Source organism: Ictidomys tridecemlineatus, chromosome 3 (assembly GCF_052094955.1).
Source record: "Ictidomys tridecemlineatus isolate mIctTri1 chromosome 3, mIctTri1.hap1, whole genome shotgun sequence".
Taxonomy (NCBI): domain Eukaryota; kingdom Metazoa; phylum Chordata; class Mammalia; order Rodentia; family Sciuridae; genus Ictidomys; species Ictidomys tridecemlineatus.
The window spans coordinates 129,280,396-129,307,664 of record NC_135479.1 but is presented as its reverse complement, the minus strand read 5'-3'; the positions used below and the strand labels follow the sequence as shown (position 1 = coordinate 129,307,664).

General features: G+C 40.6%; 2 protein-coding genes across 4 annotated transcripts in view; one reads left to right on the top strand and one right to left on the bottom strand.

The window, feature by feature from the left end:
- LOC101969696 (5-hydroxytryptamine receptor 3C) overlaps positions 1-26,267 on the bottom strand; it is a 99,854-nt gene extending 73,587 nt beyond the window's left edge. Inside the window, 2 exon segments of the mRNA XM_078041165.1 lie at positions 14,485-14,632; positions 26,032-26,267. Of these exon segments, the coding sequence (XP_077897291.1) occupies positions 14,485-14,632; positions 26,032-26,267 (384 nt within the window).
- Abcc5 (ATP binding cassette subfamily C member 5) overlaps positions 25,855-27,269 on the top strand; it is a 77,107-nt gene continuing 75,692 nt past the window's right edge. For 2 of the 3 annotated variants that reach the window (XM_005331062.4, XM_013361057.4), the window contains exon 1: positions 25,855-26,002. The gene's annotated coding sequence lies outside the window, so the exon portion shown is untranslated. Of the gene's footprint in view, positions 26,003-26,343; positions 26,542-27,269 lie in introns of those variants that run through there. The other variant, XM_021730348.3, reaches the window with a different exon arrangement.

Here is a 27,269-nt window from a genome sequence, read left to right as displayed (position 1 = left end):
CATCTGACAGGAAAAGACATACACAGCTGAAGGTGAAAGGTTGGGAAAAATCATACCACTCATATGGTCCTCGGAAGCAAGCAGGAGTGGCCATACTCATATCGACTAAAATCAACTTCAAACCTAAGTTAATCAAAAAGGATAAAGAAGGACACTATATACTGTTAAAAGGAACCATTCACCAACAAGACATAACAATTATCAGTATGTATGCACCAAATAATGGTGTTGCAACATTCATAAGACAAACTCTCCTCAAGTTCAAGAATCAAATAGACCACAACACTATAATTATGGGTGACTTCAACACACCGCTTTCACCATTGGACAGATCCTCCAAACAAAAGCTGAATAAAGAAACTATAGAACTCAATAACACAATCAATAACCTAGACTTAACTGACATATATAGAATATATCAACCATCATCAAGTGGGTATACGTTCTTCTCAGCAGCACATGGATCCTTCTCAAAGATAGACCATATATTATGCGATAGGGCAACTCTTAGTAAATATAAAGGTGTGGAGATAATACCATGCATCTTATCTGATCATAATGGAATGAAACTGGAAATCAATGATAAAAGAAGGAAGGCAAAATCCTGCATCAACTGGAAAATGAACAATATGTTACTGAATGATCAATGGGTTACAGAAGACATAAAGGAGGAAATCAAAAAATTCTTAGAGATAAATGAAAATACAGACACAACATATCGGAATCTATGGGACACAATGAAAGCAGTTTTAAGAGGGAAATTCATTGCCTGGAGGTCATTCCTCAAAAAAAGAAAAAACCAACAAATAAATGAGCTCACACTTCATCTCAAAACCCTAGAAAAGAAAGAGCAAAACAACAGCAAAGGTAGCAGAAGGCAAGAAATAATTAAAATCAGAGCGGAAATCAATGAAATTGAAACAAAAGAAACCATGGAAACCATAAAAGTTGGTTCTTCGAAAAAATAAATAAGATTGACAGACCCTTAGCCATGCTAACAAAGAGAAGAAGAGAGAGAACTCAAGTTACTAACATACGGGATGAAAAAGGCAATATCACAACAGACACTACAGAAATACAGAAGATATTTAGAAATTATTTTGAAACCCTATATTCCAATAAAATAAAAGATAGTGAAGATATTGATAAATTTCTTAAGTCATATGATTTGCCCAGATTGAGTCAGGAAGATACACACAATTTGAACAGACCAATAACAAAGGAGGAAATAGAAGAAGCCATCAAAAGACTTCCAACCAAGAAAAGCCCGGGACCAGATGGGTATACAGCGGAGTTTTACAAAACCTTTAAAGAAGAGTTAATACTAATACTTTTCAAGTTATTTCAGGAAATAGAAAAAGAAGGAGTTCTTCCAAATTCATTCTATGAGGCCAACATCACCCTGATCCCAAAACCAGACAAAGACACTTCAAAGAAAGAAAACTACAGACCAATATCTCTAATGAACCTAGATGCAAAAATCCTCAATAAAATTCTGGTGAATTGGATACAAAAGCATATCAAAAAATTATATACCATGATCAAGTAGGATTCATCCCTGGGATGCAAGGCTGGTTCAATATACGGAAATCAATAAACATTATTCACCACATCAATAAACTTAAAGATAAGAACCATATGATCATCTTGATAGATGCAGAAAAAGCATTCGACAAAGTACAGCATCCCTTTATGTTCAAAACACTAGAAAAACTAGGGATAATAGGAATTTACCTCAACATTGTAAAAGCTATCTATGCTAAGCCTCAGGCTAGCATCATTCTAAATGGAGAAAAATTGAAGGCATTCCCTCTAAAATCTGGAACAAGACAGGGATGGCCTCTTTCACCACTTCTATTCAATATAGTTCTCAAAATACTGGCCAGAGCAATTAGACAGACAAAAGATATTGAAGGCATTAAGATAGGAAAAGAAGAACTTAAATTATCACTATTTGCGGATGATATGATCTTATCCCTAGAAAACCCAAAAGGGTCTACAAAGAAACTACTAGAGCTAATAAATGAATTCAGCAAAGTGTCAGGATATAAAATCAACATGCATAAATCAAAGGCATTCCTGTATATCAGCGACAAATCTTCTGAACTGGAAATGAGGAAAACCACCCCATTCACAATATCCTCAAAAAAAATAAAATACTTGGGAATCAACCTAACAAAAGAGGTGAAAGATTTATACAATGAAAACTACAGAACCCTAAAGAGAGAAATAGAAGAAGATCTTAGAAGATGGAAAAATATACCCTGTTCATGGATAGGCAGAACTAACATCATCAAAATGGCAATATTACCAAAGTTCTCTATAGGTTCAATGCAATGCCAATCAAAATCCCAATGGCATTTTTTGTAGAAATAGATAAAGCAATCATGAAATTCATATGGAAAAATAAAAGACCCAGAATAGCAAAAGCAATTCTAAGCAGGAAGTGTGAATCAGGAGGTATAGCGATACCAGATTTCAAACTATACTACAGAGCAATAGTAACAAAAATAGCATGGTACTGGTACCAAAACAGGTGAGTGGACCAATGGTACAGAATAGAGGACACAGAGACCAATCCACAAAATTACAACTATCTTATATTTGATAAAGGGGCTAAAAGCATACAATGGAGAAAGAATAGCATCTTCAACAAATGATGCTGGGAAAACTAGAAATCCATATGCAACAAAATGAAACTGAATCCCTTTCTCTCACTGCCGGGTTTCTGTTCTTGCAACTAAAAGGCTCAGGGGTCACTCCAGTTGAACTGGGCTGACTGGGCTGCACGAAATAACCACACAAGAGACACAAATACCTTTTTCTTTGGGGTTGCTGTGACGGCTCCTCTGACCTTAAGGTTCACAGAAAGAGAGAGAGAGAGCATTCACTGACCCCTTTTATTGAGGAGAAGCTATTCAAATGAGGCAAGGGGTCAGGTTTCCGAGGGCTGAGTCTATCTTCATGATATCCACTGTCAGCAGGTGGACTGACACCTGGGTAGGCCACACCCAAGGGCACAGTAAGAGGAGAGGACACACACAAGGCACTTCCATGGAAGATTCTATACTTAACAGGGCAAGGGGTTATATTACAAAGGAACAGGTGAGCGTAGCTTCACTCATGGGGCTGTAACAAGACACACCCATTCTGTGACTGAGCGCCTCAGTCACCCTTAAGGTTTGCCTCCCACATCTTACCATGCACAAAAGTTAACTCAAAATGGATCAAGGAGCTTGATATCAAATCAGAGACTCTGCATCTGATAGAAGAAAAAGTTGGCTCCGATCTACATATTGTGGGGTTGGGCTCCAAATTCCTTAATAGGACACCCATAGCACAAGAGTTAAAAACAAGAATCAACAAATGGGACTTACTCAAACTAAAAAGTTTTTTCTCAGCAAGGAGTAACAATAAGAGAGGTAAATAGGGAGCCTACATCCTGGGAACAAATCTTTACTCCTCACACTTCAGATAGAGCCCTAATATCCAGAGTATACAAAGAACTCAAAAAATTAAACAATAAGAAAACAAATAACCCAATTAACAAATGGGCCAAGGACCTGAACAGACATTTCTCAGAGGAGGACATACAATCAATCAACAAATACATGAAAAAAATGCTCACCATCTCTAGCAGTCAGAGAAATGCAAATCAAAACCACCCTAAGATACCATCTCACTCCAGTAAGATTGGCAGCCATTATGAAGTCAAACAACAACAAGTGCTGGCGAGGATGTGGGGAAAAGGGTACACTTGTACGTTGCTGGTGGGACTGTAAATTGGTGCAGCCAATTTGGAAAGCAGTATGGAGATTCCTGGGAAAGCTGGGAATGGAACCACCATTTGACCCAGCTATTGCCCTTCTCAGACTATTCCCTGAAGACCTTAAAAGAGCGTACTATAGGGATACTGCTACATTGATGTTCATAGCAGCACAATGCACAATAGCTAGACTGTGGAACCAACCTAGATGCCCTTCAATAGATGAATGGATTAAAAAAGTGGCATTTATACACAATGGAGTATTACTCAGCACTAAAAATGACAAAATCATGGCATTTGCAGGGAAATGGATGGCACTAGAGCAGATTATGCTAAGTGAAGCTAGCCAATCCCTAAAAAAAAAATGCCAAATGTCTTCTTTGATATAAGGAGAGCAACTAAGAACAGAGCAGGGAGGAAGAGCATGAGAAAAAGATTAACATTAAACAGGGATGAGAGGTGGGAGGGAAAGGGAGAGAGAAAGGAAATTGCATGGAAATGGAAGGAGACTCTCATTGTTATACAAAATTACATGTAAGAGGATGTGAGGGGAAAGGGGAAAAAAACAAGGGAGAGAAATGAATTACAGTAGATGGGGTAGAGAGAGAAGATGGGAGGGAGGGGAGGGGGGATAGTAGAGGATAGGAAAGGTAGCAGAATACAACAGTCACTAGTATGGCAATATGTAAAAATGTGGATGTGTAACCGATGTGATTCTGCAATCTGTATACGGGGTAAAAATGGGAGTTCATAACCCACTTGAATCAAATGTATGAAATATGATATGTCAAGAGCTTTGTAATGTTTTGAACAACCAATAAAAAACCTGATAATTAAATAATGAAAAACTAAAAAATAAAATAAAATAAAAATAATCAGATCAAATGACTGAATTGGAGCATTTTTTTTATTATATATCTTAGTTATACTTTCAGAAAGACTTGAAAATTTTTCTCCTGGCAAAAGGGATAAAGGTCAGACCTAGAATACAAAATAAACTTTGTTCAGAATGGAAGATCATGACAGCCCTAAATAGAAAGTGCTGAGAAAGGCAGGAATGACTTAGAGGCCCAAAGTAGGATAGTACAGGAGAGGACAGCAATGTCTTCCATTTGAGGTTTTCCATCTCTTTAGTCCCTCCACTGTACAGCCTCTGTAAGTAATTTCTCCCCTTCTTTGGGAACTTGGCCAGTCTCAGGCAGGGGTTGAAGGGAAAGGAAGAAGAGAAGGAAGAGAATAAATCTAGCTAGTGAGGTGAACAGAGCAAAAGGGAGGGAGAGAAGGACAAAGGGGAGTTGTTGGAAAACCTGTTCAAGTCATAGGGCTCCTTCGTGACTTGAAAGGGTTCACTCAGGAGGCAAGTTAGGATTTGGCAGCATAAGGAACTGGCAACAGGGGCAGCAGGGGCAGCCATCCAGACTGTAGATGCTTTCCTAAGCTGGGAAGCCAGGCAGCCTTACACACAGTGTACCTTTAAGGCTACCCACACGTGGGCTTGGGACAGATCTGGAAGGCCAGGTATGTCAGTGGCCAACCCAGGAAGTAGGTGAAAGCAAATGAGTTCTTAAGTCTGAGACAGCAGCAAACAAGATCCTAAGAGCTTGCGTTTGGGGACCAGAATACAAGGCAGAGATTTGGGGGACCAAAACCCTTAGGAAAATCGGCTATCATTCAGGATGGTTCTCTGCTTCAAGGAAAGGGGCTGATTATGACTGGACAATCAGGCAGAAATTGAGCACAGAGTTGAAGGACTTCCAAGGGAGAAATGCAGGAGGTGTCCACAGTTAGGCTGGGCTACCAGACCTTGGGTGCATGAAAGGAGGGTTAACTTTAAGTCCTCTGAGAGGGGCCTGAAGATAGTTGATGTATATCTTGCTTTCTTTTTTTATACTGAGGATTTACTCAGAGACACTTTACCACTGAGCTACTTTCCCCAGTCCTTTTTATTTTATTTTTTATTTTGAGAAAGGTTGCTGAGAGTCTTGCTAAATTGCTGAGGCTGGCCTCAAGCTTCCGATCCTTGTTGAGATTGGCTGAAAAGCTGGAGTGACCTAGATCTATACGTTGCACTCGACAATAGATTCAGTAGACAGGAAATGAAGATGATGGAGGCAGGAGAAATAAGGCAGCAAGGCCAGGTCTTATACCCTACCTGATTTCAGCTCTGGAAACCTCAGGTGGTATCGCTGTTGCTGGTGACAGCTGACATACTGAACCCTTATCTATATGCCAGACATTGTGATAAGTGTCTTACCTACTTTATTGTATTTAATCCTCCAAATAACCATACACTACAAATATTGGGTAAGTGTGTGTAGAAAAAGGAAATAGAACCAATTAAATGGAGAAAATGCAATTTGGCTCTGTGTTTTCTGACCACATTTTAGAAGACAGTAAGTTTGAGGAAAATAAAGATTTTGTCATTAACCAAAACAATTAGACACCCATAACTAACTATCATCATCAACAACAAAAACACCAAAACAAATGATAAATTAGAGATTACTTTCAAGTAAAACAAAAATGACAGGGCTTAAAATCACCTAAGTTGCAGATTTTACAATGCTATGGTTTATAACAAGCTATAAGAATCAAATAGTTTTTCAAAGGAAACCATTGACAGAAGGCAAGGCAACCTGCAGAATGGGAGAAAATATTTGCAGATTGTATATCTGATAAGGAATTAATATCCAGTATATATAAGGAACTCCTATAAATCAATAGCAAAAAGACCTCAAATAGCCCAATTTTAGAATGGGCAAAGGAATTGAACAGGCATTTCTCCAAGAAAAGACATATATAGATATAGAAAATGTTTCTCAGCATCACTAATCATCAGGGAAGTGCAAATTAATACTACAATGAGATATTACCTCACATTTGTTCAGGTGGCTATCATCAACACAAAAACAAAGAAAGATCATAGAGAATGTGAAGAAATTAGAATACTTGTACACTGTTAGTGGAAATATAAAATGATGCAACCACTCAGGAAAATAGTATGGCAGTTGCTCAGAAAATTAAAAATCAAATTACTTGATCTAGCAATCGCTTCATTCAAATTACTGTGATCTAGCAATCACAGTAATCACTTCATTTCTGGATATGTGTGTATATATATATATAAAATCAGGATCTCAAAGAGATATATGTACTCCCATGCTCATTGCAGTTCTAGAGTTCACTGTAGCTATTGTTGACAATACTGTATTGTCCAGAGGATAGATCTCATTTTAAGTATTTTTATCACAATAAAATTTAAAAAATTAAAAATCACACTAGGATTTTTTTTTTGCATGAACATCAGGTAGCTTCTACTTTAAAATCCTTAGGGTGGGCAGGGTACCCACAGAACACGTTACTGTCCAACAAATAAGCAAGTACTTTGGAATGCTTGCTTAGGAGGCATGCTTGCTTAGACTAGCTCTTATTTGGAGTTCATCCCAGGACTTTGAAGTTCATCCCAGGACTTTGGAGTTCATCCCAGGACAGAGTTCTTTTATACCATGATCTCAACAGGCTCTACTGGGTGAATCTGCCTCCTCCTTCCTTTTACCAGTGGGTTCGCAGAAGGGGGGGAAGTGGGTCAGCCCTATTTACACAGAGCTTTAGTAATTGGGGAATCATTTTCTAAGGCTATCAGGAGAAATTGACCCCTGCATTCTCTGGAATATCTTGGGGAGTTTCTAGGACTCCGCTTTTCACTCTTGGTCCATATCTCTCCTAAGGCAAACTATGGGATTTTGTGGTAGCTCCAAAACTCTTGGTGGGTTCAGAGTGTGGTTGCAGGAGGGTCAGGGACTTCCTCCACATTCTCTTCTTTTTCTGGGCACCACCGGGGCTTCCACCCGGGGTTTATATATCTTTCAGATTCTTGGTTCCTCAGCTAGGACATCTAGAAACAGAAGCTGTGAATCTGGGCTGTAACTGCCTCCTTGGGCAATTCTGGAACCAATTAGGATACTGGGAGCTTGCGGTTACCTAGAGTAGAGTTTCTCAGCACAGTACTGCTGACATGTTGAGCTGGACAATTCTTTATTCAAAGGGCTGTTCTATGCTTTGTAAATGTTTAGCAGTGTCTCTGACCTACCAGATGCCAGTCACATCCCCCCACCCTAATTATATCCCTTAATAATATTTCTAGATATTGCCAAAGTTCCCCTAGGGGGTAAAATTGGCCACAGTTGAAAACAAATGATGAGTCCGGCAACTTGGGATCCTAGGAATTTTACACTTCTTAAAATCCCAAATGTTAATAGAGTGGTTACCACATCCTTTCTTCTCACTGCCTGTTCTGACTGGCAGGATAATTTCTGGCCTCTCTCCATGGAATGTTCAGTTTATATAGTGAGTAGCCACTTGAGACTCCTTTTCAGAATTCTTAGGATTGGCATCTGTGGTCCTGTTGGCTGGCTCTCTGGTGGATCACTAATGGGAAGGTTGAACAATAGAATCCTTAAGGCTTCAGGATACCAACATGAAGCATATTCGGCAGGGCCAAGAGCACAGACACTGGGTTTAGGAGCCCAGGTGAGATACAGTGTTCAACTCAGAGGCAGGGCCCCAGCCTCCAGGTTTGACGGCAGGGTCTGTTTGAATAGGCTTCAGAACTTGCTATCCTCTGACATGAGGGCAACTGTCATCTTCTATCAGTTTTGTAAAACCTGTGGAGACACCAGGCAGGTGGTGGGTTGGCCCAGCACTCATAATTGGTTCTGGATGAGGGTTACCTTCAGTGTAAAGAGTCAGAGTCGGGGTATTCCAGGAAAGGTAGAGTCTGGGCATGGGAGCACTTGGACCTGCAGGGAGGGGCTAAGGGAAGACAGAGATGGTTTGAGTCTATGTTAAGGGCATGACTGGACTGGGTTCCAAAACCTTAAGGAGCAGGTCTGGATTTGTTGGAGGATACCATCAAGTGTGAGTTGTTTCTAGAAACCTTTGTTTTCCTTGGCAGTCCCTATACCTTGTAGCACCTCTGCCATAGCTATCCCCAAGTCACCTCAAAAATATTTCTTTCAGTCTTAGGTTGCCCATCCTCTAGGTGCCCCTTATTTGGAGAACTGTCAATCCTCCTTGGAGAGTAGAAAACCAAGGTGAAAAATCTCACTGGCAACTATGGTGCACTGTCCAAATCTAGTCACCTCTTTTGTGATCTCGCTTCTAGTTTGGCATTTTCTAGATTATCATCCACAGTGCCTGCAGCCTGTGTAGTTTACTTGAAATACAAATCTGACAATGTTTTTCTTATCCTTGAAAATTTTCACTGGCTCCCATTGTCTATAGCAGATATATTATGATTGCTGGACTCAAGAATTTGCATTTCCATCAAGCTTCCAGGTCATGCTCCTGCTCCCTGTCTTGGGACCACATTTGGAGAACCATAAACCTAACAGGATGAAATCTAGCTCCTTAGCCTGGTATAAAAGTCACTTTCTGATCATTCCCACCTATCTCTTATCATTTTTTTTTTGCCTTGGATTGTACATTCTAATTAGAGTTGTCCTTATCTTTCATGTGTATCAGAATTCCCACAAGTGCCCTAGCCCCACTCTTCTGGCCCTAAATCAGAATCTTAGCCCCAAGTCAGAATTGCAGGCAGTAGTTCTTTGGAATTTACATTTTAAACTAGATCCATAGATGATTCTAATATAGTTGGGCCTTGGACCACACATGAAGAAACATCACAAACTATTCAGCAGCCCAATCATGTAGTGTGATTTGGACAGGGTGGTGGTGGTTACTGGTGTTGGAACCCACTACATTCCCAGTCCTATCTTTTATTTTGAGACAGGGTCTTATTAAGTTGTCCAGGTTGATCTTGAACTTGCAATTCTCCTGTCTCAACCTCCTGAGTTGCTGGCATGAGCCACAGGGCCAGTCATGATTTTTCTTCTTTATAATTTCCTCAATCTTAAAATATAACCACCATTGTTCTCCTGACTTATTAGTAAATTTGTAAAGAAAGATTCAGCTTGACTTAAGCACCCATTCTATGAAGGCTTTCTTTCACAGTCACATGTGTGCACATGCTCACCCATAAACACACACAGATGCAAATAAACTCCTGTACTCTACCATGACCCTTAAATTTAAAACATCTTTATATGTACATCTCCCTCCAGCTCTGTAACCTTTTGGAGGGCAGGAAACTTATCATCTTCAGACCTCTAATATATGGTATACAAGAGTAGGCAGTAGAAATATTTTTTGAATACTTTAGTTCACCATGGGGAGAGGGGACACCAATGCTTTAGGCAGATATAGAAAGGTGATTAGGAAACTCATGGGAGTCCTGATACCATATCAGAGAATTTTTAAATTTACCTTTATTTTTTTTTTTTTGCAGTCCAACCTTGGGAATCCAGGATCCCACACATACTAGACAAGTGCTCTACCACTCAGCTGCATCCCCAGCCCCATATCAGAGAAATTAACTACTCGTCCCATGGTGTTTGTGTCATAGTTTGTGTCATCTGCCCTATACTTGTTAGGCACTTAAAGTATTCATGTCCTCATGACTGCTTTGAGAGATCATTTTATTGTTAAGAAAACAAAGGAGCAGAAAGGTTTAAAAACATTTTGTTCAGTAGATGTTGGCAGAATCCAGATTCAAAGCCAGATTAATCTGATTATGTTATTCTTTTCTCATTTTTTTCATTAATCCATAGCTAGAGAGTCTCGTGGACTGGGAAATTAGGCCCCTAGGTTTCCATCAGAGAAATCCCTGGGCTTAGACAGTGCTTAGAGCCAAAGGTGAACAGTGGAGACAGTACTATTTGCTGCAGTTGTGCAAACAATCACCAACACCTGTTTCCTCAGTTTATTCCAAGATATCACACTGTGTGGTCCGCCTGCTGGCCCAATTCATCTGGGACTCTGGGAGATTAGGTTTGGGATAATGCTGTAATTTGGGAGCATAGAATTTGATGCAGAAGGAGTTGGTAAGTGAGGGTCTCCATTCTGCAGCCCAGATGGAGGGCAGTCATATACAGAGGCCACTGGCCAGGCAAGAGAACCAAGAGTACAGAGGGTAGCTGAAGAACCCCCAGTACAGGATGGGCCACTTAGCTGGGAGCAGGCTTCTGTGCCGCTCAGGAACAAGAGAGCAATAATCCTGGGACTCCTGAGAAGCATCTGAGAAACAAGTACCATGGACAAGTCTTCGCCCGTGGCTGACGCCTTCACAGACTAGACTCTGACCCCAGGCTCTGTTGAATTGTGACAACCTGTACTTGTCACTTCATTTCTCCCTACTTAATTTTTCTCATCTAAAAACTGAGGGGGCTGAGCTAGAAAATCTGCAATTCTTTATGTCTCTTGCCTCCCGCCTACAAGTCTATTTTGTACTTTAGGTCTCAGCCTGCATGAAAAATGAGTGCTCTCTAATATTGCATATTTAGCTTTTTGGTTTCTATAAACCCCAAAATGATTTTTTTAAAAGGTCTATTTTTTTTCTCTCTCTCTCCCTCTCCCTCTTCTCTCTCTCTTTCTCTCCCCACACTAGGTATTAAACCAAGACCTTATACATGCTGGGCAAGTACTCTATCACTGAGCTATATCCTCCAGCCCATAAATAATTTTTCAAAAGCAATAAACTTAACCTGTGTTATTAGCTCTACTTTAGGCAGATACAAGTGGCTTAACTTTATAAGTTTAAATTTCTTCATTAGTTCCAAGGTTACCCTATCAAGTGATGGAGTCAGATTAAAACCCAGGGCTGTCAATTTCCAGTGTCTTTCTACTGTACCTTTTCCCCTTACTGTGGTAGAAGAATTCGTAGAGCCAACGAATGATTAAATAAGAGAGGATGTTCAAGGGAGAATCAGAAATTGGAGGTGAGAAAAAGAACATGCTTGAAACAGTCTGTGACTTCACATCCTATGGACCTGAAGGAAGGGAGAGTGGGAGGCAAAGGTGGTCATGAGGTAAAATATTCTAATGTCAGGCTAGTGTGGAACCAAAGGGAAATGTGGAAAACAGGAAGAAGTACTGCTTACAATGGTTTAGGGAACACGAAAGTGAACAAAAATAAGTGCAAAACCCACAGGACAGCACTATGCATGGATGGCCAAGGTGTTGGGCAGCTACTTGGCAGACAGGTCATCACAGGCCATCCCCTGCAAGATGACAGAGGACACAAATTGCCACAAATTGCCATAAATTGCCTTGCAGAACCTTTCAGGGATTTGCCTGATAACAAAAGGAGAGTTGTTAGCACAAAGTGTGCTGATCCTGATTCTCATGGGTGGAACAGAAAGGCAGCAACCACACCTATTAATTTTGTGGGAGAGCTCTAATTTCAAAGGCTCTGTGAGATTTGGAGTTATGTGTTAAGAGCGCATGTTCAGATTTTGCTTTCGGAAAAAATCAAATCACTAAATGACATTATGTCTTCTCTTACCAAAAGGAAATATAGAATCTTAACCCATGTGTCAAAGAAGGTGAACTGCAGATTTTTCTATTCAAATAAAACTTAAAGCAACATTTTGGAAGGAAGGGTAAGAAAAGAAGCAAAGAAATATGTAAATGAAAATAGGTGCAAGGCAAATGGTGTAAACTGATCTTAAATAATTTCAGAACCCCTCAAAAGCTGGATAGATGAGCCACTCAGCAAAGAGCCAAGGCTTAGTTTCTAGGGGAGATGGCAATCTCAGGACAAGGCATAGGAGTAGAAGATTCATACATGTCTGGCAGCAGAATATATGTCAACAGCAAAAAAAAAAAAAAAAAAAAGAAAAAAGAAAATCTTGATAGAGTACAGAGGAAAAATGCCCTGCCCAGATTAGATTTTGGAATATACGCTCTCTAGAAAAGAATGGTGAAAGTGTATGTTAGTCCGTTTTCTGTTGCTACGACAGAACACATGAGACTGAATAATTTATAAAGAAAGAGGTTTATTAACTCCATTTCAGAAATCCAAGAACATGGGACCAGTATCCATTTGGCTTCTAATGAGGGTCTCATGCTACTTCAAAAGCAAGAGAAAAGCAAGTAAATGCAAAAGAAAGGAGGGAGTAAAGGAGGACCAATGCTTTATAACAATCTGTTCTCATGGGAACTACATTAATCATTCCATGAGAGGGATCCCTTGTGACCCATGCTGCATCTTACAGGCCCCATTATCTCTCAACATGGTTACACTGGGGCCAAGCCTCAGTGTGAGTTTTGGTAGGGACAAACCACCTCCAGATCACATAGTCCATGCACAATTATTACCTTTTTAAGATCTGAAATATTTCAAATTCCAGAACACATTTGACAATATGGGTATTTGAATCTATAGTGTTACATAAGGATGAAATGTGCTAATTCACTGTGAGAGCAAGCTATGCCCTGCTCTGAGCTATTTTATGTTGTATGGAATAGCAGCTTTCAGGTAGTGCTCTGCGCTGAGTGACTCCATTTTATAAAGTGTCTGTTTGCCAAGAGCCACTCCAATCTGAGAACAAGTGCTATGGAAAAATGACCTGGTAGCTCTATTGGGCAACTAGATAACCACCAGATGGGACATACAGAATTTATTGAAACTCCCCGTTGCTCAGCATCATCACAAGGTACAAACTGAAAAATGAATCATGATAATAAAAGATGACCACAAACTTATCAAATTCAATTAGCAGCTCATGGATTCATGGACATATCAAACCTGTTTCAGAGGAACCAGTCCCTGAGCTTATCAGACACACTGGGCCATGGAATGAGTTAACCCTCTCACCTGAAGCACATAAAAGGAGGGCCACCTAAGACCTGGCACAGTACTGACCAGTCATCTTATCAGGCCACAAACCCTGACTCTGTCCTGGGCTTCAACTCAGTTCCTTGTGCCTGCTCCTCCCAAATTCCTGCTGGCTGCATTTTTGCTTTGAATAACTTCTGTGACCTGAATAGCTCTGCACCCTGAGTAAGTTCTTAGGTTGGTTCATAATCTTATCAGACCACCTGCAGTGACTCTTTTGCTTTTGCATTTGCATCTTCTCTCTGCCTTTGCTCTTAATAAAGTTTCTTGAAACCCTTTATCACTGTTTACCCTTTCTTACCTTATTTAGTAAGATACATACATATATACACATACATATGTATATATATATATATATATATATATATGAAGTATAACATGCTGATGAAAGTGATGTAGCATGTGGGGTTATTGTTAATAAATCCTGACCTTGTGGAAACACACAAATGTGTCTTGTCTGCGTTGATGGCATAATGCTCACTCATGACTTGTGTAGTGCATTTAGAAGAGAACCTGTTACATATCAGAACTTAATAAACACTGGTTATTGTTATTACTGACTCCTTTCTGACAACCCACCTTGTAGTATGTGGTAAGTCGAGGAACTGCTAGAGTAATAACAGATGCAATCATTTATTTAGTTGCACCAGGGCTCTGAGCCTAGGTTATATATGTAGCAGGTTTTGAATGTGTTTTGTTTATGCCTGGAGGACTGGTGATGGGGAGTGTCTGGCAGGATTCTGAAAACTGAGCAGCCAAAGATCTTGGGGAGGGGGATCCTAAAAGGAAAATGAAGGACATTGATTTAGTTTGAAGGTCATGAGAAAGGAGCAATTCAGAACATTATAGGGTATTTCTGACTCAATACTTCCAATTCCTGCAGACTTCTGAGTCCCAACAGAAGGACTTCAAGGAAAGAGCAAGTCACAGCTGGTCCTGTTGACTCAGCATCCAGCTGGGAGCATCTGCAACCACAGGATACAGCTTCCAGTGGCTTTGGCTCTGAGAGCAGAGGTTTAGAAGGGAACATGTGGATAGGACCTTTGGTAGCCTCTGGCAACCCCATCAGCAGCTCCTCAGGTAATCTTACTATTGCCAGCTCCTTGGCAATCTTACTACTCTTCAAGCATCTACAGTGACAGAAGGGGCAGAAGACTACAAGGAAAAGCAGTGGAAAGGATATATATATATATATATATATATATATATATATATATATATATATATAAAAAATCATTTTTTCCAGTGCTGGAGATTGAACTCAGGAGTGCTTTACCACTGAAATACATCCCCAGATTTTAAAACTTTTTTATTTTTACTTTTTGGTACCAGGGATTGAACCCAGAGATGCTTAACCACTGAGCCACATCCCCAGTTCTTTTTATTTTTTATATTGAGACAGGGTCTCACTAAGTTGTTTAGGGTCTCACTAGGTTACTGAGGCTGGCTTTGAACTTCTGATTCTTCTGCCTCAGTCCCTTGTGCTACTGGGATTACAGGCATGTGCCACTGTGCCTGGTGCTTTTTTTTTTAATTTTTGAGATAGGGTCTTGTTACATTGCCCAGGATGGAATGGAACTGCCTCAGCCTCCTGAGTCACTAGAATTACAGGCCTATGGCACTGCACATGGCTGAGAAATAATGTTTAATGAGTAATGTTGTGACTCTTTTTTACTACTGGACTATTCTGACCTAGAAAATATAGACTTCAAAAAGAAAGTAGTGGAAGTTGTTGGGCATGGCAGCATACACCCATAGCCCCACCTACCCAGGAGACTGAAATGCAAGGATGGCTTGAGCCCACAGGTTCGAGACCAGACTGAGCAATGTAGTGAGGCCCTGTCTCGGGGAGGAAAAGGCAGGGGGCTGGGATATAGCTCAGTGTCAAAGCACCCTTGGGTTCAACCTCCAATACCAAAACAAAACAAAGTAAAAGAACAAATGAAAGAAAGGGAAAGAAATAATTGCTAAAAATAAAAGATTATATTTGAGCTATAATTAAGTCATTCTCAAATCTCTTTTTTTCTGAACTTTGGGAGTCCAACAAATCATACCAGAGCTCTCCTATAGAATGATACATTGAGCTTCTGTATACCTGAGGCAGCTAATGGGAGAGATGGGCCAACAAAGATTTTCAAAATTGTAGGGCCAATGCTAGGAAAAGGAATTTTCCAGTTATGTATGGGGGCATTTATGTTTCTCCCAAGTAAATGCCACTTTCAAATGTGCTTCCCTAGGCTTAATGTTCTTTTCTTAGCATGAATAGAAAAGGTAGATCAACTCAAATTGCAGCACAGACACTGAATGGTAATACAGGATTATGTTAACACTCAAAGTGCTTAATGATGAATGAGTCATATGCCAGGCTGTGACAAAAGGCCTCACTCTTTAAGCAAGAGAGGCCCTGTTCTGGCACATTATTAATTTCTGAAGCTGAAATCCAGAGTAGATGGATTTAAGAGGTTAATCTCTATTTTATTATAATTCCTTCTAATAGATTTTAGCCCCTTCTTCTCCATGCCCCTACTTGAATACAATTTTTAAAAACACACAATAAAATTCTTGTTTTGATAATTGGAAGTTTATGCAAGAGGATTCTCAACTCTAAGTTTTTTGACTGTAATATAAAAAAAAGGAAGAACTGACACCTTCTTCAAGGGTTTTTTTTTTGGGGGGGTGATTGCTTCAGGAAGTATTCTGGGAACCCGAATCCTGAGGATGTAAGATTATAGGACTTGGGGGAGGGCTGAGTGGAGCTGATAGCATACAGGAGCTATTGAAGGGCATAGGAAAATATCCAGGTGGGTTCTGAAAATGCACAGAAGAATAGGGTTGAAAACCACATGGTTGCCAGGCCAGTGAGGCTGAAATCTGGATAGGCTTGAGAGTTGGCTGGCTTTTGAACACAAGAAAAGCTCATCAGCCTAGGTGTTCCAGAGGACATTGACTGTAGTGATGAGGGAGGCCATGAAGAGCAGGTAGAAGTAGAAGATCAGAAAAAGGTGGAAGAGCAGGGTGTCCACCAGGTGGCTGAAGTTCACCCACAGTTCCACCAGGTGCTGCTTCTAGCCTTTCAGTTCCCACTGGGCTCTTGCTGATTCAGAGCTCCCATTTGATTCTGTCCCTCTGGTATTTGATACCTTCCCCACCAAGTCTCCTGGCTCCTTCAGCCCTGTGGGGAGGACAGAAAGTCAGCCATGGAGTGCAAAGTTCACCTGGGCAGGAAGGAAGTCAGAGGAGGAAAAAGGATTAGAGAAGTGAAGGAATGGGAAAAGAAAGTGGGCAGTCTGGCTTCCTCACCAGGCAGGTGGGTGGGCCTGAAGTCCTGACCCTTTTTCCCCTTCTGGGTCCCACAGGGGCAGCACCTCCTTGAGCTGATGCAGTGCCTCAGCTGGGAGTGGAGCCACCCAGGCATGGGTAGGGGCTGGTCAGGTACAGGTGATGAGGATGGGCTCCAGTAGGCTGGCTATCATCAGGGACAGACACGGAGTGAAGTAACATCTGAGGGCAATAAGTCATTCATCATAAGAAGAAATAAGCTGTAGCCCAAATCACACCCTCAGCCCCATTTTGTATTTTATTTAGAGACAGGGTCTCACTGAGTTGCTTAGTGCCTTGCTTTTGCTGAGGCTGGCTTTGAACTTGCGACCTTCCTGCCTCAGTCTCCTGAGCTGCCTGGCCAGAAAGGTCATCTTGAATGGGGCACAGTTCTGTTTTTCTGCCTTCAGGCAGAAGCTGAGGGCATCAGTGGCCACCAGAAAGCCCCTGGGCATTATCACATAGAGCCTGGGCTTGGCTCAAGTGAGGGGTGACTGGGAAGCTGCCAAGTCAGATAAGAGCAACCGCTGGGATTTATCCCAGGCCTGACTATCTAGTGAGGAAACGGCACCTCATGTCTCTTTTGGTGTCCCCTCTCTCCATCCAAAGGCATCACAGGGTTTGATTTTGCCATGCTGCTTACCATCAAATGCATCTGACTCCTTCTTGACCCTGTCAACTTTCTCCACTACCAATGTGTTCTCAGCAAGACTGTGGGAACACATGCTTTGGAATCACATGCATTTCATCTTTTATTTCTGCTTGTTCCCACTGGTAGACTCTCAAGACCAGTGGGAGGAAAACTAGACAGTGGAGATACTGAGAGTTTTTCAGGATATAGAATCATAATATTCCTAAGACTGTGCTTATAACTCTTCCCACCATATTCTGTAAAACAATAAACATGAAGATTCCTGCCCTCCAAAAATGTTCTGATAGTCCTTAAGGGAAGGGAGGTTCACCCTACTTTAAATCACTGACACAGAGACTTTGTTTTTTTCCTCAAGGGAAAAATTACTTAATGAATATTATCTGAAAATCAGATATTATTCTAGCACTAGTGATATACCAGTAAAAAATGTGACAAACCCCCTCCCCCCACAGAGTTTACATTATAATAGAGGACATAAGCTATAAATTATATAAGACCAAAACCAGGGCCCCTAAGCTCATGCAGAAAATGCATACTGGTTGGTGCCCACCATTATCTGCATTGATCTTTGATGGATCGCCAGAAGCATCCACTCCCCCTTATTCCAAATGAGATTCTGTGAGGTGTTGGAAAGCACCCTGCACTTCTTCACCATGCCAGTTCTATGTCTTGCAAAGAAGACCCAGCACAAATGCTCCCAAGCTTCTTGCCTACATTGTTGAATTCCTCAACGCTCAGCTTCCAGACCCCTTTCAGAGATTCTTTCACTGTACCCTCTCCTCACTCAAAGCCCCATTTCTGCCTCTCTACAGTCTACTTTAATGAGCCTCCCTTACTTGTGTAGACGTCAGAGCCAAAGGTGAGTTGCAGTTCTGTTCATCAGAGGGGAAAGAGATGTCCAAGTAACAGATGCCAGCCTCCAGCACTGACCTTCTATATTTGATGCAATCTTTACTGTGAACATAAACCACAAGACCTGTAGATTTCTAATCCATGTCCAGGCTGCATGTGAGACAGACAGGGAGGTGGATGCTGTGAAGTTCCCAGCAGACTTGACCTTTCTCTCTCAGGTCACCCCAATTCCTGGACTCCATCTCCACTCATCTGACTTCTCCCTTCTATCACCAAAGTCTGAGGTTTATAAGCTATTCAGTTCAGATTCTGCTCTTTTCTAAGTTGAGACTTCGAATAGCCACAACTTGTTACCGGTGCCCTTCTGTGGTTTCCTTCTTTTTTTTTTTTTTTTTTCCCCAGATCTGACACTTACAGCTCCTCAATGAAGGTATCTGGAAGCCATGGTTTCTCAGAAGCTATGATGAGCTTCTTCTTGATACCATATATTCATCTGGGTTTCACCCATTGAATGGGTTGTACCAGATCTAGAGGAAACCCCAGCATCAGATAAACACGGGTATGGGAACTGATTTTAGCCCGGCTCTTCCTCCTGCACTTACATTTCCTTTTACCATGATTTCTCACTCTCTCACTTCCTTCGCTGGTGACCGCTTGCCATGATATCACTAGCAAGTCTCACTTGATTTCTTTGGCTCTGAATCCCCTGAGATGGACCCACTTAAGTACTGGCTCCCATGAGCTTGGTTTAATGTCACCTTCTTCCTGTGCTTCATCTCTTTTCTCTTAAACCAGCAAAATAATCAGCAACTTTCTGTGTTCATTATTGGTCTGTTCAAACTTATCTATGGTATTCTTAGTGCTATTGAATTAATCTGCAAATCTGGACCTGGAATAGAAAAGGAGAGGTACCATAGTAAAATAAATAGGGAAGAAGTCCTATTTTAAAATTTAAAAATTGAAAAAACAGGGGCTGGGCCTGGGGCTCAGCATGCATGGGGCACTGGGTTCAATCCTCAGCACCACATAAATATAAAATAAAGATATTGTGTTCACCTATGACTAAAATATAAATATAAAAAAATTGAAAAAACAATTTTTATCCAGGATCATTAACTCCAAGAAGGCAGGTTTATTGCCACCATCTGCTCCTTATTCATTTCCAAGGCTGTATAATGTAGCAATTATGAGTTTTAATCAGAAACTACTGAAAACTGTACTTTAAACCAATCCAGGGTTCATCCAGTGAAAAAAACCCACTAGAAGGGTCCATTGGGAATATGTTTCTGGTGGAATATTCCAAAAGGGAACAGACTTTGCCTGCAGTGATATTAGGGCAACATTCCCTGTCATGTCTCCTTACTCATACAATGAGCCTCAAATTTTTTAAAAAAGCTTTTTTAAAAATAATATTTCCAAATTTGTATTATAATAAAATACATATAACATAAAATTCACTGTTGTAACCATTTTTAAGTGCATGGTCCAGTAGCATTAAGTATATTCTTATTGTACAAGCATCACCACCATCCATTGCCAGAACTCTTTCTGTCTTGCTTAACAGAAACTCTATACCCATTAAATAAGAACTCCCTATTCCTCCCCCCCCCCAGTCCCTGGAGACCAGTATTATGCTTTCTGTCTCCATGATTTTGACTATTCTAAGTACCTCATGTGCATGGATTCATATAGTCCCTGTCTTTTTTGTAACTGTCTTATTTCACTCAGCTTAATGTCCTATTGAACATTAATGTCCATGTTGCAGTGTGTCAGAATTTCCTTCCTTTTTAGAGCTGAATAATTTTGTCAAGAATTTCCTTCCTTTTCAGAGCTGAAAAATTTTCCATTGTCGTATATGCCACCTGTACATATATGTCTATCCACTTATCTGTCAATGGACACGTGGGTTGCTTCCATGTTTTAACTCTTGTGAATAATTCTGCTTTGAACACAAGTATATAAATATCTATTTGAAACCCTCTGTTCTTTTCTTTTGACTATATACCCAGAAGTGGGATTATTGAGTTATATGGTAATTTTATTTTCAACTTTTTGAAGAACCACCAAGTTTTTTCCTACAGCAGCTGTGTCATTTTACATCTTTACCAACAGTGCACAAGGGTTTCAATCCTCCATATCCCCATCAACATTTATTTTCAGTGTTTCCTTTCCTTTAAATAGTAGCCATCTCATCTTAATGAGTATGAGATTTTATCTCATTGTAGTTTTGATCTATATTTCTATAATGATTAGTGAAACCCAGAATCTTTACATATGCTTATTGGCTATTCATATACATTTGGTGAAATGTCTGTTCAAATCCTTTTTTGTGAGTCTCTAATTTTACAAAATCCAGAGTACCCACTGCTCACTACTAGACCATTGCAATGTGGGATCAGGACTTATCTCTTCTAGTATGATATCGCTTTCATGTGGATGCCAAATGAAAAGACTTTGGTCAAACAAATACTTCTTGGAAGCCAGAAGAGCCCACCCCATGCTAGCCTGAGAAATTGTTGGTAAAAGTTTTCTCTCTCCCTCTACAGAGCAGAGACCCTGGGAGAGGAATGCCAAGGCTGGGACCTGAGGAGTGTTTCTGCAGAGAGAAAACAAGGGACACTGGGAGAAGTGTGAGCTCCACGTTCCTGGGCCAGGGAGAGTGAAAGGTGGTGAAAGTTGACAATGTGAGCTGAATCAGAGATTTGTCCCCAAATTTTAATTTCTGTGTTCATGCAAAACTTGCTTAAATGTGTATGCAAACTCAGCCCTGTCCACAACTTTACAGTGTCTGCTATGTCCTTAATTTCACAACAGTTTTTTTCCACCTTCACGGAATGTCCTTCTATTGCTTACCTCTGTCCCTGAAACATTTGGGTGATGTCCGTAACAAATTTTGCAATCACAGTTCTCCTCACTGAATTAATAAGGCATAGATGGTCATAAATTAATGCTAAGGAAAGTAACCAGGTAGGTAGGTAGTAGGTATCTATAGGATCTTAAGGAACTCATTTTTTTTTAATTTAGTGAGTATATACTGTGTCTCAATTATGTGCTGTGATTGTTTTCTTCTGAAACTCAGTAGTCTCCATCACTGAGATGATCATAAAGAGAGTTCATTGATATTCATCTCATATCCCCTTTCTAATACTTTTGTGGTACATTATGTGCTAACATTTCTAGTTGAGTCCATTTTTATCTATCTCTGATGTTGTACTATTCCTCATTGCTCATTTTCTATAATATAAAAGAAAAATACCCAAGACTGGGAAAATTATACTGGAAAAGTTTTTATTTTTCATGAAAGATTGTCTCATCCACCTCCATCTCCTTAGCATTTCCATTGGGCCCATTTCATTTGACCTCAAGAGTGCTAAGAAAGATGATTTTTCCCCTTAACATCAATTGATACTCAGAAACCATGAAGATAGATTATATGCCTGGAAGAGGAAAGACATGTGGAGGGGAGAAGAGCCACAGAAGCATGTGGAGTGAAGCCACCACAGAAGTGCCAACTCTTAGGATCCTAGGAAGATACGAAGCTGTTAGCGTCATGGTTTCCCATGTTTATCAAAATGAACATCCAGTTGTTGAGTAGGAATAATAAAAAGTAGCCTAGCTATGTACTCTTTCCCAGTAGTTCTGTGTTTGCTTGGCTCTTGCTCTTATCCCATCTTATCTTGCAGTAGCAGCTGAAGGATGAGGCAGAAGAGGAATCCTTCTCCCTGGATGGTGACAAGAGAATGTCCTGTAGGATAAGCCACGCTTTACTCTAACTAGGTCTAAATAGAGTCTCCAAAAGTACCTGGAAAATAAATTTGGAGAGAAGGAAACAAAAATATGAGGTCACTGGAGCATTGCAAACCACCTCCCCATACTTTAAAATCACTCTGGCATATAATGCATCACCCAAAAGGCATGTACCATTTGCCACTGCTTTCAGGTGGCACAAGCAACTTTTTGACCCTGCTGCCATCTTTAAAAAAAATGAGGCTACCCTTTTTTATAATCAACTTCAGACTCTGAGGTTTTACATATGGCTTCAGTAGTATCAAATCTTAACACTTTTTAATGTGTCAGAAGCAATTTGGATCTAGGTTTACTGAATGAAGGGAGTGATTAGGGGTGTGGGGGAGGTGGGAGAGGTACTCCACTGCTACAAGAAATTAAATGCTGTTTCCAAAAAATTATTTTTTATTTCATGTTCAAATAAGGCTGAGAAATGCTGAATAATATAAACTAAATAGGATTTTAGAAATTCTGTTTTCTCAGAACATCAGGGATAGCATTCCATAGCTTGTTTCGAAGTAAACACTGTTTTAGGTAAACAATAAATTTAGAAGAAAAAAAAAGACTTGACAAAATAATTTCAGGTAGAATAGAGAATATAGAATGCAAGTAGTATGGTGTGAATAAATCAAGAAATTAAAAACATCAACTAGATAAGTTCTTTAAACTTGAAGTTTGATTAGAACTTTAAGAAGCTACAAGCAAGTAGAACATAAAATAGATATAAAATTCAAACTGTCTCTAAATCTCCAAACAATATAAACTCAGACTGTCTCAAGAAGGAATTTTTTAAAGTTTTTTCTTTTCTTTTCCTTTATATTAACGACTTTCCAACTGCAGGCTACATGTATCCACCTAGTTCTAATTTGGGGGATGAGGGTCTAAAAGAATGCTTTGGTATTGGTACTTTTCAAATATGCCCACAGAGTAACATTAGTAGTTGAAAGGTATGCTGATTTTCTCCATTGGTGGTCTCTTCTAATAAATAAAGCATATAATTTATGATTTACACACATACACTTATCTTAAAATTATTTCAATCAAAAAAGTTCAATTATTGACACACATTTATCCTAATGGGTGTCAATAATTAAACTATTTTGGTTGAAAAGTAAATGCAGTCTGTATACATTTTTAAAATTTTTCTCAAGCTGATATTCAGGGTAAACAATGGTTATTATTACTAATGTAGACCACAGTTGTTTATCTCTTCTGATCAAAAGCCCCTTTTTATAGAAAAACACTTAAGAAGTTTTGAGGAATGTCTGGGAAGTTTGCTCTATACTAAGTCTGCCTAAGAAGGCTTCTGGCCTAAGAAGGCTCTATCTAGGCTAGATTATTTGATTTGTCTGTGGTGTTTTGTGGGACCAGATCACAGAAGGACTTGTACCAAGCTAAAGTTTGGTTGATCTGTTGTCCAGTGTTCCCCAAACTAGACTAAGGCTCAGACCTCTTTTGAGAAACAATTCTCTTAAATACCTGAGGCTGACTTAAGTCACTTTCATTATAATATTACTTAAATATGTACATTAATAAAACCGTGTACAAAGTGCTTATGCTTATAGCTCATATATCACTATAAAATTAAATTTGCAAATTGTATATCAAGACTACAAATAACATTAGTTTATTATAGTGGATGATTTTTTTTTTTTTGCTAAAACAAGATCATTGCTGTCATTTCCCGCCCCCCTTTTTAGCAAGCAACTAGTGTTCGAACACCAGTCATTTTTTTTTTTAAATTTTGAATGCCAGTTATTTTTTGAGGGGGCAATTTCCTCTTTTCTTGAAGTTTAGGGAATATTACCCCCCAAAATATGTCACAACCCAGACACGTTTCAAGAAGGGCATATATTATTGTCAATATCATGTAAAGAAGTATAGTTTCTTAGACAGACCAAGACAGGGCTACAGTTTTTTGAAGCCAGGCACCAATGCTGTATAGTACATATCCATTGTTTTTCAAAGAAACTATAATAAGTATATTTGAAGCATTTCAGGGACATCTTGGTAGTTTTAAAAAATTTTATACAAAGGTATCAGATTTGCAGCTGTTGGGTGCTACAGTATTTGAGGCATGGATGGATTCTTTAGGAGGTGGGATCTCATTGCTACTTTAATTTTCATTTTCCTGATGATTAGTGATATTGGGTGTCTTCATATTTGAGAAGTTGCTCAGGTTTCTTTTTCTGTGAGCTGTTTTTCATAGCACTTTCCTTTTCTTATTGAGTTGTAGAAATTACTTGAATATTTTGTATTTTAAGTATCAGTTTTAATTTTGTGGTTTATCTTTCATTTTATGGCATCTTATACATGTTTTAATTTTAATATAGTAAAAAATTATCAACCTTCCCTTTATTTTTTAATCTCAAGAGTTTTCTCTTACTCCTAAGTTCATAAAGATGTTTCCTACTTTTTTCTAAAAGTTTTTAAGTTTTCTCATACCTGAGTCTTTGATCTACCCCAGATTTTTCTGTGCAGTATGAAGTAGTAAGTTTTTCTTTTATATGGACAATTAACTCTTCCAGTGTTATTTGTTTAATGTCTTTATTTCCCCACAGATGTTGAAGGTTGTCTCTGTCACTGATCAAATTTACACATATGTGTCTGTTTCTAGGTTCTCTATTCTACTGCATTGGTCTATTAATTTATCTGTGTTCAAGAATACACTGTAATCCCAGTGGCTGGAGAGGCTGAGGCAGGAGGATTGTGAGTTGAAAGCCAGTCTAAGCAATGGCAAAGTGCTAAGCAACATAGTGAGACTCTGTCTCTAAATAGAATACAAAATAGATCTGGGGATGTGGCTCAGTGATTGAGTGCCCCTGAGTTCAATCCCGGGTATCTATCCCCATCAAAAACAAAACAAAACAAAACAAAAAACAAACAAACAAAAAACCTACACTGGTGTCAGTAACTTCAGCTTTATGTTAGTGTCTTCACACTAGCTAATTAGTTGTTTGAAAAGGGACAAGTCACTTTACCTACTTTCAAAATCTCATAATACCTACCTACAAATAGGTTTAAGGAAAGTAAAAGCAAGAAAGTTGTTATGTAAAACACTCAATAGAGCAATCTTCATATTATGATGCTGCTGAAGGAACAGATAAAATAAAATAAAATAAAAAGGAAATGGTTGGTCTGAGAGTCCCATATCTATCTATCTATCTATCTATCTATCTATCTATCTATCTATCTATCTATCTATTTATAAAAGGTGAGTTTGCATACCACTTCTAAGGCTCTTGCCACTTTTAAAACTGTGATCTAGGCAGCACATTATGTGATGGACAGTTTGGACAAAAGTGAGAAAGGTGGACTATGCAGAATGTAGTAGGGTCGAATCAGGAGCCAGCAAACGTAAACCGGTGGTAAGTGCCACAAGAGATAATGAGGTCTGTGGCTGGGGGGCCCGGGAAGGCTCTTCTTCAAGCAGAAGCAAGCAACGATGACCTTCACAGTATTTTCTGGCACATGAAGGGCCACGCATGGTTTGACAGCTCTGCCTACGAACATCAGGTTGCTTGCGAATGAAGAGCCACCGGCTACCCTACAGGATACCCATGGGGACACACGACCTCAAAGAAGATTCCAGGCAGGCTCCCAAAGATAAGGGAAGGATGGGGCAGTACCCGGAGCGCGGTGGAAAGAGGAGTAGCTCCCACCCCATCCCGGGTGTGTGCGGTGCTTCTGGGAAATGCAGTCCTTTGCTGCATGAGGAGCCAGGGGCTCCTGGAAGGGGGACTACAATTCCCTTCAGTCTTCCGAACGATTTGTGCAGCGCGCTTGCGCGATGTGGCAGCCGATGCCGCTATAAAGGCTTGTTTTGCTCCGGTGCAGATGCTCCGGAGCGTGGTTGAGTGGCCAACGCTCCTATCTGGGAGCTGGGGTGCAGGTAGGTGACGGCTTCAACCTTACCCCTACCGTGTCCTTTGATTGTCAGGAGGATCACCCCCTTGCCTTTCCTTGTGGTGCTGCGGGCTGTGATCGGGGTTCCAGCAGTTCGCGGGAAGCTGGAGACTTGAGAAGCGAGGCCTGGCCTCCTTCTGTTCTCCCACTGTCCTCTTCTTGTGTCGCGCCCTCAGGGGGCTTTCGATGGGGTCTTTGCGTCTGAAAGCAGGCAGATAGGGTTGGAGTGAGTGGTCGGGTGCCGGCTCCATCCCCGGGTGCGGCCACCAGGGGGTGCTGCGTTCCCGGGCGGTGGGTGTGGGTAGCAATCGCACCGCCTCGCCTAGCCTCGCCAGGCCCTTACTGGCGGTGGGAACGCCCTAAGGCAGGGGCTCCTCCAGCGAAGCTGGCCTGAGAAAAGACTCTACCTCAATGGTTGTGGGCGGGAGGCCTGGGCACCGGTCTCAAGCCGCGGACCGGAGATCGCGCTATCAGCCACCTCCAAAGTCGGTGATTCCCTTCGTTTTTGCAAACGGGTAAATGGAGGTACGTGACATAAGCAAGAACAGCAAGCCCGTGGCAGAGCCGGGAATGGAACCCATTTCTCTTGACTGTCATCGGGTGCCCTTTTCACCTCTACCACACCGAGCTGTGCGTTGCTTTGTATTTACCACACAGGGTCATTTGGTTCGGCACAAACGTGGGAAGCTGGAGACAGGTAGGCGCAGGAACGATTGGGAAAGTTTCTGAAGGTTTTGAAGGAGGAGATGGATAGCTTATACAGTGGTCTTTAGCGTAAATGAAAGGCTGGAAGCTTGGAGGCACAAGTGGATTGCAGGGGGCGTGGTAAATATGTATCCTTTTAGCTTCAGGGTTTCCTTGTGCCAGCTTCAGGGCCTGGCCTCTGAGGTACTGGAAACTACTCAGGAATGTTGTGATAAGGCACTTGGAAACACCAGTCTGCCTGGTTACTGTTCTTGTAAACCTGCGCAGCCCCCCTCCCTCTTGCAATTGCGTCTGTGTCGCTGTGCAGGGAGAGTGTCTACCCTTTTATCACTGGCAGGAGACTTCTTGATATAAAAGGCAGCTAGCTGACCAGCTGGCCTCAACCCAGTCAATTTTGAGTCTAAGCACTTCATTGGGGTTCCCCCACATTCATTATTATTGTTCTGCCCTTACCCAGCTCTGCCGCTACCTTTAAAATCCCCTTCTTTTCATTTACCCTTTATAGCTGAGACAAGTTAGCTTTTGAAAGACTTTCCAACAACTTCAAG